This window comes from Elaeis guineensis, chromosome 6, assembly GCF_000442705.2.
Source record: "Elaeis guineensis isolate ETL-2024a chromosome 6, EG11, whole genome shotgun sequence".
In the NCBI taxonomy this organism is placed as follows: domain Eukaryota; kingdom Viridiplantae; phylum Streptophyta; class Magnoliopsida; order Arecales; family Arecaceae; genus Elaeis; species Elaeis guineensis.
The window spans coordinates 117,213,308-117,229,739 of NC_025998.2; the positions used below are offsets into that span (position 1 = coordinate 117,213,308).

At 36.8% G+C, this 16,432-nt stretch overlaps 1 protein-coding gene and 1 long non-coding RNA gene across 6 annotated transcripts; one reads left to right on the forward strand and one right to left on the reverse strand.

Annotated features, from left to right (window-relative positions):
- Window positions 1–734: 734 nt before the first annotated feature.
- On the forward strand, window positions 735–15,069 carry LOC105046713 (uncharacterized). Of its 5 annotated transcripts, XM_073259633.1 has the most exons (10): window positions 1,579–1,686; window positions 3,370–3,432; window positions 4,550–4,679; window positions 4,821–5,308; window positions 5,413–5,493; window positions 5,673–5,771; window positions 6,881–6,994; window positions 7,111–7,194; window positions 11,421–11,492; window positions 13,978–15,069. In XM_073259633.1, exons 3-10 carry the CDS (start codon window positions 4,628–4,630, stop codon window positions 14,239–14,241), a joined length of 1,254 nt encoding a protein of 417 aa, XP_073115734.1. In that variant the 5' UTR covers window positions 1,579–1,686; window positions 3,370–3,432; window positions 4,550–4,627; the 3' UTR covers window positions 14,242–15,069. The 5 variants fall into 5 exon arrangements, with proteins under 5 accessions (XP_010923688.1, XP_010923687.1, XP_010923686.1 ...); XM_010925386.4 differs by lacking the exons at window positions 3,370–3,432; window positions 13,978–15,069 and adding an exon at window positions 13,472–13,762 and having other exon boundaries at window positions 735–1,686; XM_010925385.4 differs by lacking the exons at window positions 3,370–3,432; window positions 13,978–15,069 and adding an exon at window positions 12,322–12,487 and having other exon boundaries at window positions 735–1,686.
- On the reverse strand, window positions 13,353–15,889 carry LOC140858586 (uncharacterized). The gene is made up of 2 exons (XR_012142169.1): window positions 15,717–15,889; window positions 13,353–13,565 (listed from the first exon to the last, which is right to left on the reverse strand). It is a non-coding gene; the product is annotated as an uncharacterized lncRNA (long non-coding RNA).
- Between the last annotated feature and the right edge of the window lie 543 nt (window positions 15,890–16,432).

Consider the following 16,432-nt stretch of genomic DNA (forward strand, 5'->3'; position numbering starts at 1 on the left):
TTTTTTCCTCTGCGGTCCTTAGAGTAGGGCCCCCCAATTATTAATATGGTTTGCCCATCTATGGCAACTTTCACAGTGTTACTTGTAAAAAAAAAAATTTTGGTACAGTTGGAGGCATAGTCCGAAATAAGTTAAGATCTTACAAAATGTACAACCTGGCTTTCAATTAATAGTAAGTGTTGTAGCAGATAAGGGATATAACAGTCGCCAATACACAGATTGATACTGAGCTCCCATCCATGCCCTGCAATCCATTCTGCTTCATTAGCCTTATGATCGGTACGAATCAAGGTGGCCAATCTTTTTTCATTGGGGGATATCTTGAACTAGTTGGTAACCTTCACATTTAGATGACAGAGGGTTATTATTTTAGAGCTCAAATTTTTTACTGTGCATTGCACAATATGATGTACAGCATATTGTCCATCATGTGATAGATAATTATGTATGGATGATATATGCTGTGTATCATACGATGTACGACAGATAATCCGTGCTTATTATTTTATACCGCAAATATTTTTACAGTGCAGTCAATATATATTAAAATAGACCCCACTGCGCTCATCTTGTCATGCAAGGACGTAAAGTATCCTCTCTTCCACCAAATGCCTTCCAAGTGCCTTCACCGCTCACCGGTAGCAAGTCAAACTTCCACCAAAAAATGGGGAGAAAAAACAAGTTAAACAAAAAAGTATAAAAAAACTGATCTCACGTTGCTAAATCCCGTCCCCCACCCCCACTTATTTTCCTTTTACCCGTCACCGTCTGTGGCTTTTTCCATCTTATTCGCTTTTTCACGAGCAGTGACTGAGAGAAGAAAAAGAAAGAAGAAGAAAAAGCTAGGCTGCCTTCAGATTCCCGTGGATTATTTTTGGGGACTTTTTTCTAGGGCTGCCGACGAGGAGGAGGAGGATCGGATTTTGTTGTCGGTATCCGACCGAGGCAGATCGCTTCCTCGCTTCTTGCCACCGTTCAGCTCGCATTTGGTTCTCTGGGGTTTTGGGGGAGGATTAAGGAGAGAAGATGTGATCGAATTCTTGGGCTTTTGTGAGCTTTCCGTGAACTGTCGTGACTACTTGGCGCCAGTCCGCAAGGAGTTATTCTGGTGGAGAAGATCTGCTTCAATCCTCCGGAAAAAACTGGTTCTTTGGATGAATATATTATTCCGTTGGAGTTCAATTGCTTGTGATGGAAAAAAAAATTGGTTCTTTTGAGTCCTTCCACAATCCCATTCAATTGATAGGTAGTTTGCTACCGGCGTCGTTTGGCTGAAGACGTCGGAAGCATCAAGAACCTTGTTTGGCTATTATTTGTGGGAATATGATTGTGGGAGGTATTTGACGGTAGCATAGGGATAATTTAATGGAGGATGTAGGGCTGTTCAAGCAAGGATGGGTGTGGTTTCGGTGTCAGAAGCAGGAATTTGTGGGCACCCAGGTTGCACCGAGCTGCGCCAGGGACAAGCTCGTGTTTCTAATAGACCGCCACTGGCCAGTGGTGTGCAGCTGGTCCATAAATGCGGGGAAGTTTCTTTTGATGCTGCTGGTCCAGTGGAAATATTGTGTTGTCAGAGGCTTTTGGTCATTGATCAGTTTGGGTTCGGCAGCCCTTTTTGTCATAATGTGGAGCTGTTTTCTTAGCTTGACTCCAATATCTTGCGTTGTTTATGTGCTTCTAAGTCTGGTTTGCTTCTTAATCTTGACTTGGCATCTGTGCTCGCAATGTCTTATGTTACTTCTTGTTTACATGTTCGTCTAATCCAAATAGATGAGATGAGGCCCGTTTTCTTAATGGCAATCAACTGCAATTTCTAATTTATTCTTCTTCCTATAATGATATCATCATGTTTCTTGTTTATTCATTGGGTGTCTTTGAGCTTCTCTTTCTAATTATACACTTGTTCCTCAGTGTGCTTGTTTGTTTTATCCCTGAGCAATTTACAAACAGAGATGCTGTCACTGGAATTGAATAGTAGTATAATACGCTCTCTTATGTGTTCTTAGATAGTTTAATTATATGTTTTTCAGTATTTTTTTCTCTAATGGTTTTATTGAAATTTTAGGTTTTAATAGTCAGTTACATGGATGCTTTTGAGGCCAAGTAAGTTCATCTCTTTAATCATTTTCTGGTGGCCTCTCTAAATGCACTTATCTGCTATTGTCTTTTCTAGGCACATAATACCTATCTGTCTGCTATTAAGATGTAAACAATATGAGCATGTGCTTTTTAGCCTGAACCCAAGGTGATAAGACTAAGCCCATGCCCTGGTCTTGATCAAACCTGATTTAGAGTATGTAGTAGGATGCTTGACCAATTGGGGACTAGGAGAAAGGGGTTTAGGGAGAAAAAAAAGACAGAGAAGACATATGATCAAACTATAAACCTGATAAATCCTGCTTATAGCTTTCCATGTTAAAGGTGTTTCTTCCCTTGTTGAAATAACTAACCAAATTTAATAAATGACTATTCTTTTATACAAGTTTAAGTCACTTTGTTTCTTTATATGATGCATTAAATCCCTTGATAGTCAAGTGATTCCAACATTTGGGGAATTTGTTTCTGAACTAGGCTTTTAATTAGGACCAGAGTTTGAACATAAATTGGTTTAAGTCTGAATAATTGCACTTGTGTCTGACTGTTCTGTTGACGACTTTAGATCTTTAGGGTAAAAAAAGGTTTGTAGTGTTATCTGTTATTCTTGTTTGGGATTACATTGAATGTTTAACATGATAGTGATGGTAAGGGATTCTCTTGCTACAGATAATATCTTGTTTCTTATGTTTAGATTGACTTAGCTCATTCAAATTGCTCCTAGTTTATAGATGTTGCAATTCAAAACCAAAAGGATAGCAGGACTAGGAGTACATATTTCATCAGCTTGTTATAATGTGTATATTGTCAAACAGACGGTTTGACACTTTTTGACTTGGCTGATTATATTTCTATTCGTATATTTGGAGCCAATACATAGTTCATCAGCTTCATGTTATAATGTGTATTTTGTCAAATAGACGGTTTGAAACTTTTTGATTAATTTATATTTCCTGTTTGTGTATTTGGAGCCAATGAAGAAGTGATAGTTGTGTACTAAAGATTCTTGTTTTTAGTGAGTATTTGAAGGCTCTATTTTTTTTAGATCAATGGATATAGACCATGAAGCTTCAAAATTGCCTGAATTTTTCTCTATGAGCTCTCTATATTTTGGTTGTCTCTTATATCAATTTCCATTTTCTTTGTCCCTAGCATTGTCAATTTTTTCATTGAATAGTTAATAACTTTTGTTTCTTATATTTCTATTGCCTCCAAAGAGAGGCTTTTGTAAAAGTATAATAAACTATTCACAAAGCAGCTATGCGGAATGTCTAGGTGGCTGCCATGGCTTGCCCAAGCACCTAGGATGGACCTCTTTAATCATGTCCTCTGAAAAATGTAATAACGTTTCCTTTTTCCACCTTCTCTTTCCAATGATATTCTTTATTGTTTTCTAGCTTTCCAGGTATTTTTTTTGTGTATTTATAAGTTGAATTCATTCTTAATACAATCTGCCTAGTTGGCTGCCTTCCGTGTAATTGGGCAATCCCATGAACACGCATATGCAACTACCCTTGAAAACAGGGCTTATATTACATGAGGGTCAGTAGCAATTTTATAACAGGTTTATGGTTTTATATTTTGATGTAAGACTATTTTATCGAGGGATAAAAGGAAGAACTTGTGCTGAGCCCTTAGGCAGCATTTGATTGGGGAATAAATAGGCATAAGGCTTGAAATAAGCCCTATGCATACCAAGCGGACATGAAGATTAGGCATAAGCAAGGAAGAGTTATGCCCAAGGTTTAAATCTCGTGGGATGGAATTGTCCTGATTTTCTCATGGAATGGGATGCACCGCCGTCCCGCCCTATCCCAGGTGGGTTTTAAATCCCATGGAATAAGGTTGTCCTGATTTTCTTATGAAATGGGATGCGCTGCTGTCTTGCCCTATTCTAACACTTATAATAGGAGATATCCCAAGATGTCCCGATCGAGATATGCTGGAACGATGGTGGGATGGTTTTGTCGCAACACATGGGATGATATCCCATCCCGATGTCCCATGGGATGTGCTGTTGGGATTTAAATCCTTGGTTATACCAGTCAAAGGTTTTTTTTATGCCATACATAATCATTCCAAAAGAAAGTTGTCACTATTCATGGCATAAAGCCATCATAGTGTGACAGTGTGTGCTGGCATGTTTTTAGTTCCATGTTGGTAATCTGTTGGGGAGATTTGGTATTCATATAAGGCCAAGGAACCTGAATAATACCTTTTGGCTGGTCTTTTTTGGTGTATGCACGTGTTTCAAATCAGCAAGTTTTACTTCCTGCAACATGCTTATGGTTAATTTTTGAAGAAAAAAGTGGCCTTGTTGACCCTAGTGATTAATTTGATCTTCCTACAAGCAAGAATTCATATGATCTGTCTATCATCTACTTGTGAAAGATTAACTTTTTACAAGGACCACTCAATGAACCATGTAGCCTGACATATGCTTTTATTGTATCAGGGAGCTGCTGGGGCAGCCATTCATTGTTTAGGCCATACCCCTGGTCTTTTTATTGCCGGATTGTGTGGAAGTTTGTTTATGTGGATATATGGTAACTTTTGGATTACAGGACTTATATTTATAGCTGGAGGTATGGAATGATATCTCTAATTTTGCACTAGTCAAATATTAAATATTCAATCTCAGTGCATCTTGAACTCCACACAGTGATGCAATTTCTTTTTTTTGATTATTTATGTCAAGCCGTTAACTGAGTCATTATGCCATGCAGGCTTTATGTTTTTCCTAAATCATGCACAGCCTCTGATCCTAATATCAACTGCATATGCTGTTTATTATGTCCATGCTTGTATTGGCTGGGTTGGAGTTTTTCTATCACTAAATCTGTCTTTCCTTTCAAATGACCTCCTCAATAAATTGCTTCAAGGATATGATGGTACCAATGAAGGCTTACAATTCAAAGAGCAGAAGAATTCAGAACCTGTTGTGGAAAACTTATCTGCTGATGCTGAATATTCTCTGCCGACTAGTGAAGATGAAAATGTGGCATCCTTTAAATCGTCATATACAACATTCAGGGCATCAACAGTTTTAAATATCCAGAAGGAGGCTTCTTCTAGCAAGGTCATCAAAGTTGATTCAACCTCACTGAACGAGATGAAACGAATAATGAATAGCACAAGCCATTATGAAGTTCTAGGTTTTCATCGGAACAAGAGTGTTGATCCTAAAATATTGAAGAAGGAATACCACAAGAAGGTAGTGGACTCATACATTATACTGCTAAAAGCAACTTTCTTTAAAAGTTTGTCCATCCATCCAACACTATTTTAACTTATCCGCTGTATATCTTGTTTGTGCAGGTCTTACTTGTGCATCCTGATAAAAACATCGGAAACTCATTAGCTTGTGAATCATTCAAAAAGCTTCAATCCGCATTTGAGGCATGTCAATCTCAAGGAACATGATTATTCTCTTGGTTTACTAAGAATATTTTATGAGTTATATAGAGTTTATAGGAAAAAGAGAGAAGTAATTCTGTTCTATTTATCTTGACAATACCTGCATAGCTTCTGAAAACTTTCTGAGAGCCATTGCTATAACTCGTAAGTGTATCTTTCAGGTTCTTTCAGACTTGACAAAGAAGAAGAGTTATGATGAACAATTAAGGAAGGAAGAATCTGGGAGAGTGGGTCAAAAATCTCATGGTACCTCTCAACAGGTAGAAATAATCCAGAATTAATGGTCATAAAATAATTGAGTTATTATTATAGTTCACAAAGACTAGAGTGGAACCTCATATGCTTTAGGTTGCTGTAATTTGCAACTTGAGAAAAATTGTGTTTGCTGGCAAATACTTGCCATGGTTCTGAAGCATCCAGAGATAAATAAAGCAGAAATTGCACTTGTTTACCTCTATCAGTATGATAGATCTTTCCCACATTAGCTGGTGTTTTTGGCTTTATGACCATCCTCCCTCTTGCCCCAGGTTGCTTTAGTGTTGGAGTAAACACCAATTTTAGAGGATTGACATCAATCACTAATTAAAGTCCTGTCCATGCCGTCAAGCAGGAATTAGCATGTAACATGCCAATACCTTACTGATACACCGCCTTGGCATGGGCTCCAGTGCATGCCAAACACCGGCACATTATGGCATGGTATGTACCAAGCCAGTGCTAGGCCAGCATTACAATACTACGTGATACTTCAATGCTTGCTTCAATTAACATTCAGTTATACATGTTCACAAATTTCAATGTCTCATTGCTCTTTTTACGAAGCTTCCAGTGCCCAATAAATATAGGATCCGCGATTGTCAAGGTCAATTTATTGCCCTATCTGCTATCAGTTTTCTTTCGGGACTCTTGAGGATATTCTTTGTTACAGGATGCTTATATTGTTTTCTGGGATATAACCCTAGTGCTTGTGTTCCTTGTTAGTGTTGATCCACAATGGTAGGTTGCATTTATGTCTGTTCTTGATTGCCAACTCTGTTTTGTAGCTTTTTGTTGTTGGATGATAACCTATGATGAAGTAGAATTCATAAAACTGACTCCATAAACATGGAATAGCTTGTTATATATGTTACCATTCCTAACTGTGAAAATGCATTTTTCTAGAGCATGCATTTTTTTTAGTGAGTTATCAGAAGGCTTCTGTGTGTTATTGTGTACACATATTTATGTACGTGTGCATGTGTCATATTGTTCTGTAGGCTTCTAAGTTGGCATGTGAATTTGTGTAAGATTCTTCACTGTTATAATTCCCCATATTGCCAATTTGGGACCCTAATAACTTTGCCTGATTGCTTGATGTCATCTGTTACAGGATGGGGTAGAGTATCGCTCTGAAGAATCTAGGCGTATAGAGTGCACAAAATGTGGAAATTCTCATATATGGATATGCACGAAAAGAAGTAAAGCCAGGGCAAGGTGGTGCCAGGTCAGAGAGCAATCTGAACCTTTTGACATTGGGTTATGGAACTCCTTATTTACTTATTCATACATACTGGAACTATGGAAGCTTTAACACCTGATTAGAATAATCACTGGCGTTAGGATTGCTCCCAGTATCATCAAGCTAAAGATGGAGATGGATGGATAGAAATTGGGTGCTCCTCACTCTCTTCAACACTGCAGAAGGTATTCTCATGTTTAAGCATGTGAAAATTTTCATTTTCTTTCTTGGTTTTGTTCTTGGTCATCAAGTTGAATAACATCTGTATAACAGTGAATGCATCAACGTTTGAAAAGCCATCTACCGAGTGGGAAAAGAAAAGTATTTTCATGTTTGTCCTTGATAAATGAATAAAGTGGATAGATCTACATACAGAGGAGAGGTTGGACCACACCTGATTTCTAATGCTTGAAATATAGTTGGTGTATACTATATTTCTAATATACATGTTATGTTAATTGATCTTTCAAAATTAACTCAAGATTGGTAGTGGAAGACAAATGTGCAATTAGTTGATATTTTACTCTATCAGGGATTGTAATGTAATGGTGACATGCCACCACCCTAACCACTGCCACATTCATGTTGATTCTGACACCTATTAATGGTGGAATTCGTAACAGTTAGAAGCATGCTTCCTGTTTATGGTAGCCTGAGCACCTCTCCTCTTCATGGCTTCAGCCATCTGCATTAACTAAGTTACCTTTATGAACATAGCATCTGAACTTAATAGGAAGCTGCTTCTGTATTGCCTTGCAATGAAATGAATTTTTTTTTTTTTTAATTTTATTTTGCTGGCCTTATCTGAGAATTGGAACCAGGGCTCTGCTACAGATGTTGAATATACACCAGATAAAAGTTCCTTTTTTTCAAACTTTACATCCGTTGGCTTATCACTCTTTTGTTGGGCCTAAGTCCCACTTAAGTTCACTTCTTTGCTGTTGGTGAAATGGCCATTTCTTGGCAAGACACTATATGGAAAGAACAGTGGGCAATTGTACCAAAAAAAGGTATATACAGCTTGTTTGAAGAATCACAATGAGAATGTTTCCTTTCTTGATAAATTTAGTGCCTTTTCTGCGGAAAATTGCATGATATGCTGCTAAAGCAGCTATGATTTTTCACATCTTTGTGAAAACATATACCCCCCTTTCTTATGGTTACCTTTGTCTATAAATCAGTAGAATAGCTTTACAAAAAGTTTTTTTTTCCTGTAACGTTTGCACTCAATCTTGATGCAGCAGTTACTAAATAGTGAAATAACATTTTTATGGTCTCCCCTTCAGTTGTAGGATTCTAACTTATGGTAGAACTCTTAGGTTTTTACATTCTACAATATTAACTAGATTAATCCTTAAAACACTAGAAGTGTGAAGAAGGAAATAAATATACTGTGCTTAATAATCATGCTTATCTTGCATTGCATGTGAAATGTGAATCGCAATTTTCAGTTACCATTAACACATCTTTGAGTTTCTGATATGCTCAAGTATAAAAAATTTCAGATGCCCACATCTTATACATTAAATTGCTGAAGGCACATATTTCCATGTTTGAGTATATGCCAGTGTGTTTAAATGAACATTTTACTATCAGAACTACTTTGCATATCTTGTAACTTTTGGGTAGTTATTGTTCATCTTGTACATTGGGATGGCAATGAGTTGGGTTGGGCTGGTTTTGGATCGGGTCAAACTGGCTTCAGGTCAAAAAAAACTCTGAAGCCGTACCAACTCATTCATAATCATGTTAGAAAATGTAAACCCATACTCAATCCATTTATTTTATATAAATCCCATACCTACTTACCAACCCATTTAAATTTTCACTCATCGATCATACATATGACTAAAAACAAGCAAAACAAGCAATTCAAAGATCACAAAAAAAAAAAAAAAACTTCAAATATATCATCATAATCATAAATTCATAATAAATCTGGAAATTTAAGATATATGATTATAAAATAATTAGCAATAATACTAGCCAAAATTCAATCTTATATCTGAAATTTCATGACCCATGCTGTCTATCACTCTCTATAATCTTTATTCCTTTTAATTGAACCAAGGCATATGAAAAAAAATACAGAACAATCAATTATGTTAGGTTTGGGAGTTGGTTCCTGATTGATCATTCCGGGTGACCCATCAGGTCTGGGGGCTAAACCTAAACTCATCCATTTATAGCTGTCTTGACCTGGTTTCAATAAGCATTGTTTAATTTTATATAATTTAGTGAAATTATATTTTATCCTACATATTCCCATGTCTCCTGTTATTTCTTGTTGCCAAGTTAGACACTTGTATATACATGTGAATCCGATTCTTGTGTCCATTCTCATGCAACATGAGATAAAATCAGTAATATAGATGTTTAGAAAAAGCTTGTAAATAATTGGAGACATTTTTAATGAGCATTTTTCTAGAAACTAGTGATATGACATTATCTGTGATTGCTGGTGGCTGATGATTGGAGGACATCATAAAAACCATACTAATCAATAAATTTCTGTTGGAGGCCAAGCTGTGTCTACATCTCAAACTTGCTTAGTTGGATGCAAAAAATTTGGTTATTAAAAAGAGAATTTTAGTTTGGCATTATTCTTTTGAGGAAGAGATATGGTGCAACATCCATCCTATGGGCATGATTCATATTAGTTTATATCTGACTTAAGCAAACAACTTTGTAAGGTAGATGCTTAGTTAATTCAATTTGTGAGAATTATTAATGAAGAAAGATAATTTGACAAAGCTTTACATGTATTTTGTGCAGCTAGACATGCATGTGAAAGGTGTGAATTATTTATTTTCCCCTTTGTGGAACTTTGTAAATCAACTAAACATAACACGGTTAAGATTTTTCATGCTAGGAAGGTTGAGTCACTAAGATCTATAATCTCCTGAGCTCAAAATTTTATTGGATAGTGCTTTGTTATTTAGAAAATTGTAATCAATTTTGTTGATTAAAGGCAGCTTGCTTTCAAATCCTTTTTGGGGAAAAGTTTGGCTTTCATATCACCTAGAATTAGGTTCAGAAAAGATAGCTGGAGATAATTGGTTCAGAAATGTATGGTATAATGCTGTTGGGAGGAATTGTAAGCCTATTTGTTGGTGAAAGCAGGTTTTTATAAAGCTTCTCAATTGGAGTCACTAGAAATAAGGTACTAGATTAGAGTGTAATTCTACAATTTAATGAAAAACATGGAAAATGATGTAGCTAATTTATGTGAGAGACTATGTCGCATCTTATATTGTAGAGGAAGCAGTGCAGTGCAATTTCTATCAGTTGTTGCCTACATTATTGATGTAGTTTGGTTACAAGATGTTCCTTCTTCTGATAGTACTGGTATAAATGGTTTTTTGTAGTGTTAATTGTGGGCCATTGTGGATATATATATATGGGGAGAGAGAGATGGAAAAGACTATACTCGAGTCTAGCCAAGTCCGGATTCAATCGGCACACATCTTAAGGCACTCAAACAGTCATTAACAGGTCCATTGCATTAGAAAAGAGAGAGCAAGAGAAGCATTAATTAATGGGCTGGGACATGCTACCATGCTCTCTCTCTCTCTCTCTCCCCCCTCCCCCTTCTTCCCTGCAAACATAAACACTAAATTATCCAGGATAAACACTTATGCCAAACTTATAAACACCTAGTCTGTGAGAGTAAATACAAATGTTACAGAAATAAATAGAAAAAGATCTGGTCATGCTCGGTCAGGTAAGGGCTGCCTTGTAGTAAACAGTAATGGAGGAGGATAAATAAAAAAGTTTGGAGGGAGGAAATACTAAGTGCTCGAAGATAAACACTAAACTACTTGGAGTAAATGCTAACTCCACAGAAATAAGTACTAGGGTGTTCATGACATACACTAAGCCCCAAATGATAAGCATCTAGTCTGCAGAAAATAAACACAAACATGCTGAAATAAATAGAAAAAGATCTCGCTTGGGGTGGAGAGGGAGAGAGTGCACGTGCGCATGGATGGGGTGAGTCTCGAGTGATGGGCGGTGCATCACATCCCATCCCATTAAAGTTGAGTGCTGTACTAGGAAAAATGCATGAGTGTTGTCCCATCCCATTAATGCTTTGCATTTTTTTTCGGATGTGAAGTTGGACGGGCTGCTGATAATGGTTTGTTTCCTGGCTTCAGGATGTGTGCTGATCAAAGGGGGTGTCAAAGGTAGATCTGCACTTGGCTGCACTCAAGTGGAGCCTAATCCATGTATACGCGCACACACAACATTTCCACCCTAACATGGAATAGATGATTTTCTTTTTTTAAAATACTGTCTCTAGCTTTTAGGAATCCTTCACTGCATGACAAGTTTCCAGCACTTAGACAAGAACATTTCTGAACTGATATTCTTTTTAGTTAATTTGAAAAGTTATTTTCTTGCTTTTCAGGTGGAAATACCACGAGCTTTTGTATGTGCTGAGAGCAAAATATTTGATGTGTCTGAGTGGGCCATTTGTCAGGTCAGTTTATAGCAGTCATCATATGCTTGCAACATTTTTTTCTTTTGATATTTCTGATCAACTTATGCATTTCTTTATCGTAATGGAATTATTTCCTCTTGCACTGCAACCACTTGAACTTTCATATTTGTAGATCCTTTTCTTTGAGAAATGAGTGACATACATCTCTAGCACCAGAAATGAACTTTCATCTCTGTAGAATCCCCAATTTGATAGTAGTAGTGGTCAAAGGTGGAGTCCAGGATTTCTATATTATTACAAACTCTTTCTTCAATGTTCTAGTAACAATTGTATAATTCTTTCGTGTAGTCCCAGCCTCAATTGGGCTGCACATCTTTTAGAATTTCTTTTTAATGATTATTTTTATCAAAGGTGGTTATATTACTAAAAGTTTCTACTCAAGAAGAAATAGGTTGTAGTACCATGTGGGGATATCTAACAACATATGAAGCATGATAACTGACAACAAGTAGTTAGTTTATATCTTGCATGAATGGTGTTCCCATACCATCGAGGCTTAGAAGCCTCTACAAGTAACCATTACCATATTCAACCAAATATTGTGTAATCTTCCACTATTTTAAAATGTTGCACTTTAGCAGTATGTATAACTCGTCACTGACGTTCGTTCTAATGTTGGGACTTTATCCTGTTTGGAGTATCTCTCCCTCCACAAAGCTTGCTTGCCAGTGAGATTAACTGATCTTCTTTAAATGTTGTATGACACCCTACTTTCTAGCATCCAATAGACAAGTTGTTATTATCAGTTTAACAGATCATTTTCATGACCAATTTGGTATATGCTAAATGATCTACAACTAATGAACAGGTATCAATTTCTTCACATTTCAGCACACTATACTGATTTGCAAGCCTCACCTCCTAAGACGTGATTGTGGCAGAGTTTAAGGGCTAATGTATTTCTATATCCATTACTATTTTGCTTGTAACACATTTCTCTCATGAGATATGAAAAAAGAATACTTCCGAATTTATTTATGAAAAACTGTTGCAATACCAACAGTATTATTTGGATTGCATCTTGATTGAGGGGTAGATTCATGTAATCCACAGATGAGGTGTAAATGCACTAGCCTAGATAAAGAATGGGAGGAAGAAAATATAGAAATCTAATTTTAAGTGGAAAACTCCATACTGTTTGAAATAACAGTGAGAAAGTATATTATTTTGAGGGAATTGAAATTTAAAAGACTAGCATTGGGCATGTGCTGTGCACAGATGCTTTGGATACGTGGGTTATTTTAAATGGTTAAATTAGACATAATATATCATCAAATCCTTCTTTCGATGGTGATATTCTTAGAGGTTTTGTACATTTTCATGATAAACACATCTTCTGAATATTGATATCCATACTATTAGAGAGAGAGAGAGAAGCAAGCAACCCAAGAAGTGAAGTGCAACTAACTCATTGGGGCCAATTTTGTCTGGTTTTAAATGTCAGTTGGTTCAGTACTAATTCAATTTTTCATAAACCCAGTTGGATCAATTTTGTCTTGTATCAACCCTCACAGGTTTCAAACATAGAACCTGCTCCATTTAGAGTAAGGGTGCAGGCACTTGGGAATGGGCAAGTTCATTAGGTCGATTTTCGTTACGAAAATGTTCATGGTATTTGTGGTTTATGGAGGAAGCATATAGTTCTATTGACAGGTCAGGAGGTCTTCGCCTTATAGTAACGGATAGATGGAGGAGCGATTGAGAAAAATCCCAGATATACTGAACAATTGGGGGATCTTTGTAAAGGATACATGAGAGAACTCAGAAGTTTGAAGGTGACTAGGCAATTTAGATTGACTGTTTATGTGACCGCTGACAAAAAGGAGAGGCTTATCAGGATTCACAAAGCCAGTGGTTCTGACTGGCTATGTATTTCTCGTTACGTTCATGCTTATCTGGAAGTACATGAGTATGATCTTTGACTTGATCTTTTATAACAACTTTCTTAATGCTATCAGATGTAACTAGAGGCGTCTACTAGAGCCAATTCAATAGTCATCAGACTGGTTGGTGCGTCATTCTGGGAGTGCATTTCTGCTGTCTTGCCTTCTCCTGTTCAGAAATAAGGCCTATGTCAGATGGCTTCATTGTAACTATGGTAGAGAAGGATGTGCCTTTTAACTGTTAACCGGTTTGTATGGTGTTGTACAGTTCAAGTCAAAACTATCAAATATGTAGGATAGTTATGAATATAAGCAGTACATTAACTATGCAAACCTTTCAAGCCTTCCCCTCTGGTTTACTCTCTTGAATTTTGACTTATGATTTGTCATCTGTCTAACATTTTTGTGTGCTACATCTTAACTGTTAATATTTAGCAAAATAATAGATGTGATATATATTGTTTTAATTCTTAACAATATTTAGTGCCCAAATAGGTAATATATTTCCACTATCATTCTCCCAGAATGCCAAACCTTTTTTTTTTTTGTCCTTCTGTTTCTGAAAAACCCATTGTTTGCAGGGAATGGCATGCAGGCCTAATACTCATCGACCAAGCTTTCATGTAAACATGGTTGGTTTGGATAAGCCAGGGCGGAGATCAAACTGCTCTAGTTGTTCATGGGGGTTGGATGCTGAGATGATTGTGGGTGATGATCAATTTGATCTATGGCTTCAGCAGGTCTTGGCATCTGGTGTCTTTTCTGAGACTCCCAAACGTAGAAAAAGTTGGAGCCTGTTTAAGATACATCAGAAAGGTTTGAAACAATGGCGGAGATTCCAATGAATGCAATTTAAGACTAGAACACGGTTATATCTTCATCAGAGAAGATCTTATATATCCGAACTTAAAAGAAAGGAAGAAAAACATGACACCAAAAGAATCATGTGCCTGTAAATAGATCAAAGCATCTCTTCTAGGTCTGCAGGTCTCTCCAATTGGGAAGGGGGAAAAGGAAAAACAAAAGGTAGCAGTATAACAGCTCTGAAATCGTGAGCTCTTATCCAAGAGGAGCTAATTTATGCCCTTATCATGAATAGTGCAGTAGCAAGGACTGCTGCTTTAATGTATCCATTCCTAGAAAATTTTACGGTTAACACCAATTTATGGCTTCAACCCCCATAGTTCTGATATCTGGCCTCTTCCTTGAGGCCTTGAAATGTGGAAATGGCTGTCTGTCTCTGATGCGCCAGAAGAAGGGCATGGAATCTTGCATAGTTGGATGGTGGACATGCAGAATATGAACTATGGGGTGCATAGGGTCTGTTTCCTCCCATCTTTTGAGGAGAAATAAAGAAAAAGGAATCATAGTTAAGAAAAGAAAGGGACGATGTGTATATAGATGAAAGGCATGTCATGAAGGTAAGCAATGGTTTTTCAAAAATATTGTACAATAAGATGACCAGGTGAACACAATATAAATTTCAGGTCTGTCGGGCAAAGGGCCTCGATCGAGCTTGTAAGGAATTACCAGTGATCGAAGTTTCAAGTGGGGCTCTTCACCTGTTCATGCTTTCTTACCATTTGCATTGTAACATTTGTTTATTCTAAACAATGATCTGCATGTTCCATATTAAAAGAAAATTATAAGAGTAATGATGTTTTTTCCTTTAATTTTCTATATGAGGCCAAGCATCTTTCTATTCCCATGTGGTAATTCATGTTTGTGATGAACGGGCACAAGATCTCTTCGACCATAGAACCCTTTTAGTTTATTTTTCAAGGAAAAGAGCCTCCAATTTGTCAAATGGCAGATGTTTTAAAACCAGAGTGGCTGGTCTGTTCTCTCTTCAGCAAGTTTTCTAAAGCTAATACCCATGCTGTTTTGGTGGATGACTGGTACCAATATGAACAAAGATTGATTTATTTCATTTGACATAGCAAAGAAAAGATTAATAACTACACTGAGTTTAATTTCAAAATAGGAAAATACAGATAAAAATTCTCAAAAGATATGTGCATAATTAAAAAGTTGTTAGCTTATATTGGCTCAGATAAAAGGGTTCATATATTCATTGTATTCGTAATTGCCAGGCTGAGAAAATAAAAAACCTTGCTCCTTAGTGCTGCCAGGCTAAAATAGCTTTTTTTTCTTTTTTTTTGGGTAAAAGCAGGCTAAAATAGTCTGAAGCTTGTTCTCATAAGACTTGAAAAAGGAAATTAGCTACTGTACTTAGGAATTGTAGCAGTAGCAATGAAACTTCTTTGTTAGGATAATATATTGCCGCAACAATTCATAGAGCTAATCAAATCAAACTTACATTCAAATTCCAAGATCCTTGAGGTTTGCACTTCTCTTCCCATTGGACCTGGCACTCGTTTGAAGTCAAATTTCAGAGATCAGTTTGAACAAGCTTGCTCTCCATTAGCCAACCAAGGCACCTTTTCCAACTTTTTGAGGCCCTAGGCCACAAACGTAAGCCATTAGCTAATCGAGTCCAGTGGAAGCTGACACCCAACCCACTACCTCTATTAATTGATGAATTAATCCAATAGTATCACATAACCATTTAGAGTCATGGAACACAGCTCATTGTGAAAGAAACTAACCACCTTACCTATCAAAACAAAGAAGAAACAGTTTACCTCTCGTGCTCAACGTTGGGAGTCCAGGTTGCTGGCTTTTAGTTTGCTTTCATTTACTGATGGCCCCAGCTCAGACTATTGAGAGCCAATATTTCTCTTGGCAGATATTTTACTTCATTTTCTGATTGGGTAAGCGAAAACCAGGTGATTTCCTTGATCGAGATGGAAGGCAGGTTGTACTTTTAAGCAACATAGGCATCAAATCTTCAGCCGAGACATGGTAATTGACGTATTTAAATATTATTCTATAGAGTAATAACATGATTAGGTAGAATGTTTATGTTGAAGTACAGTAATTAAAAAAAAAACTAAGGTCCTCTTTGGTATTGCTTTTGTTATCTATTTTTCTATTCAAAATGAACTAATTTTCTTTCAATTGCCTGTAAAATCT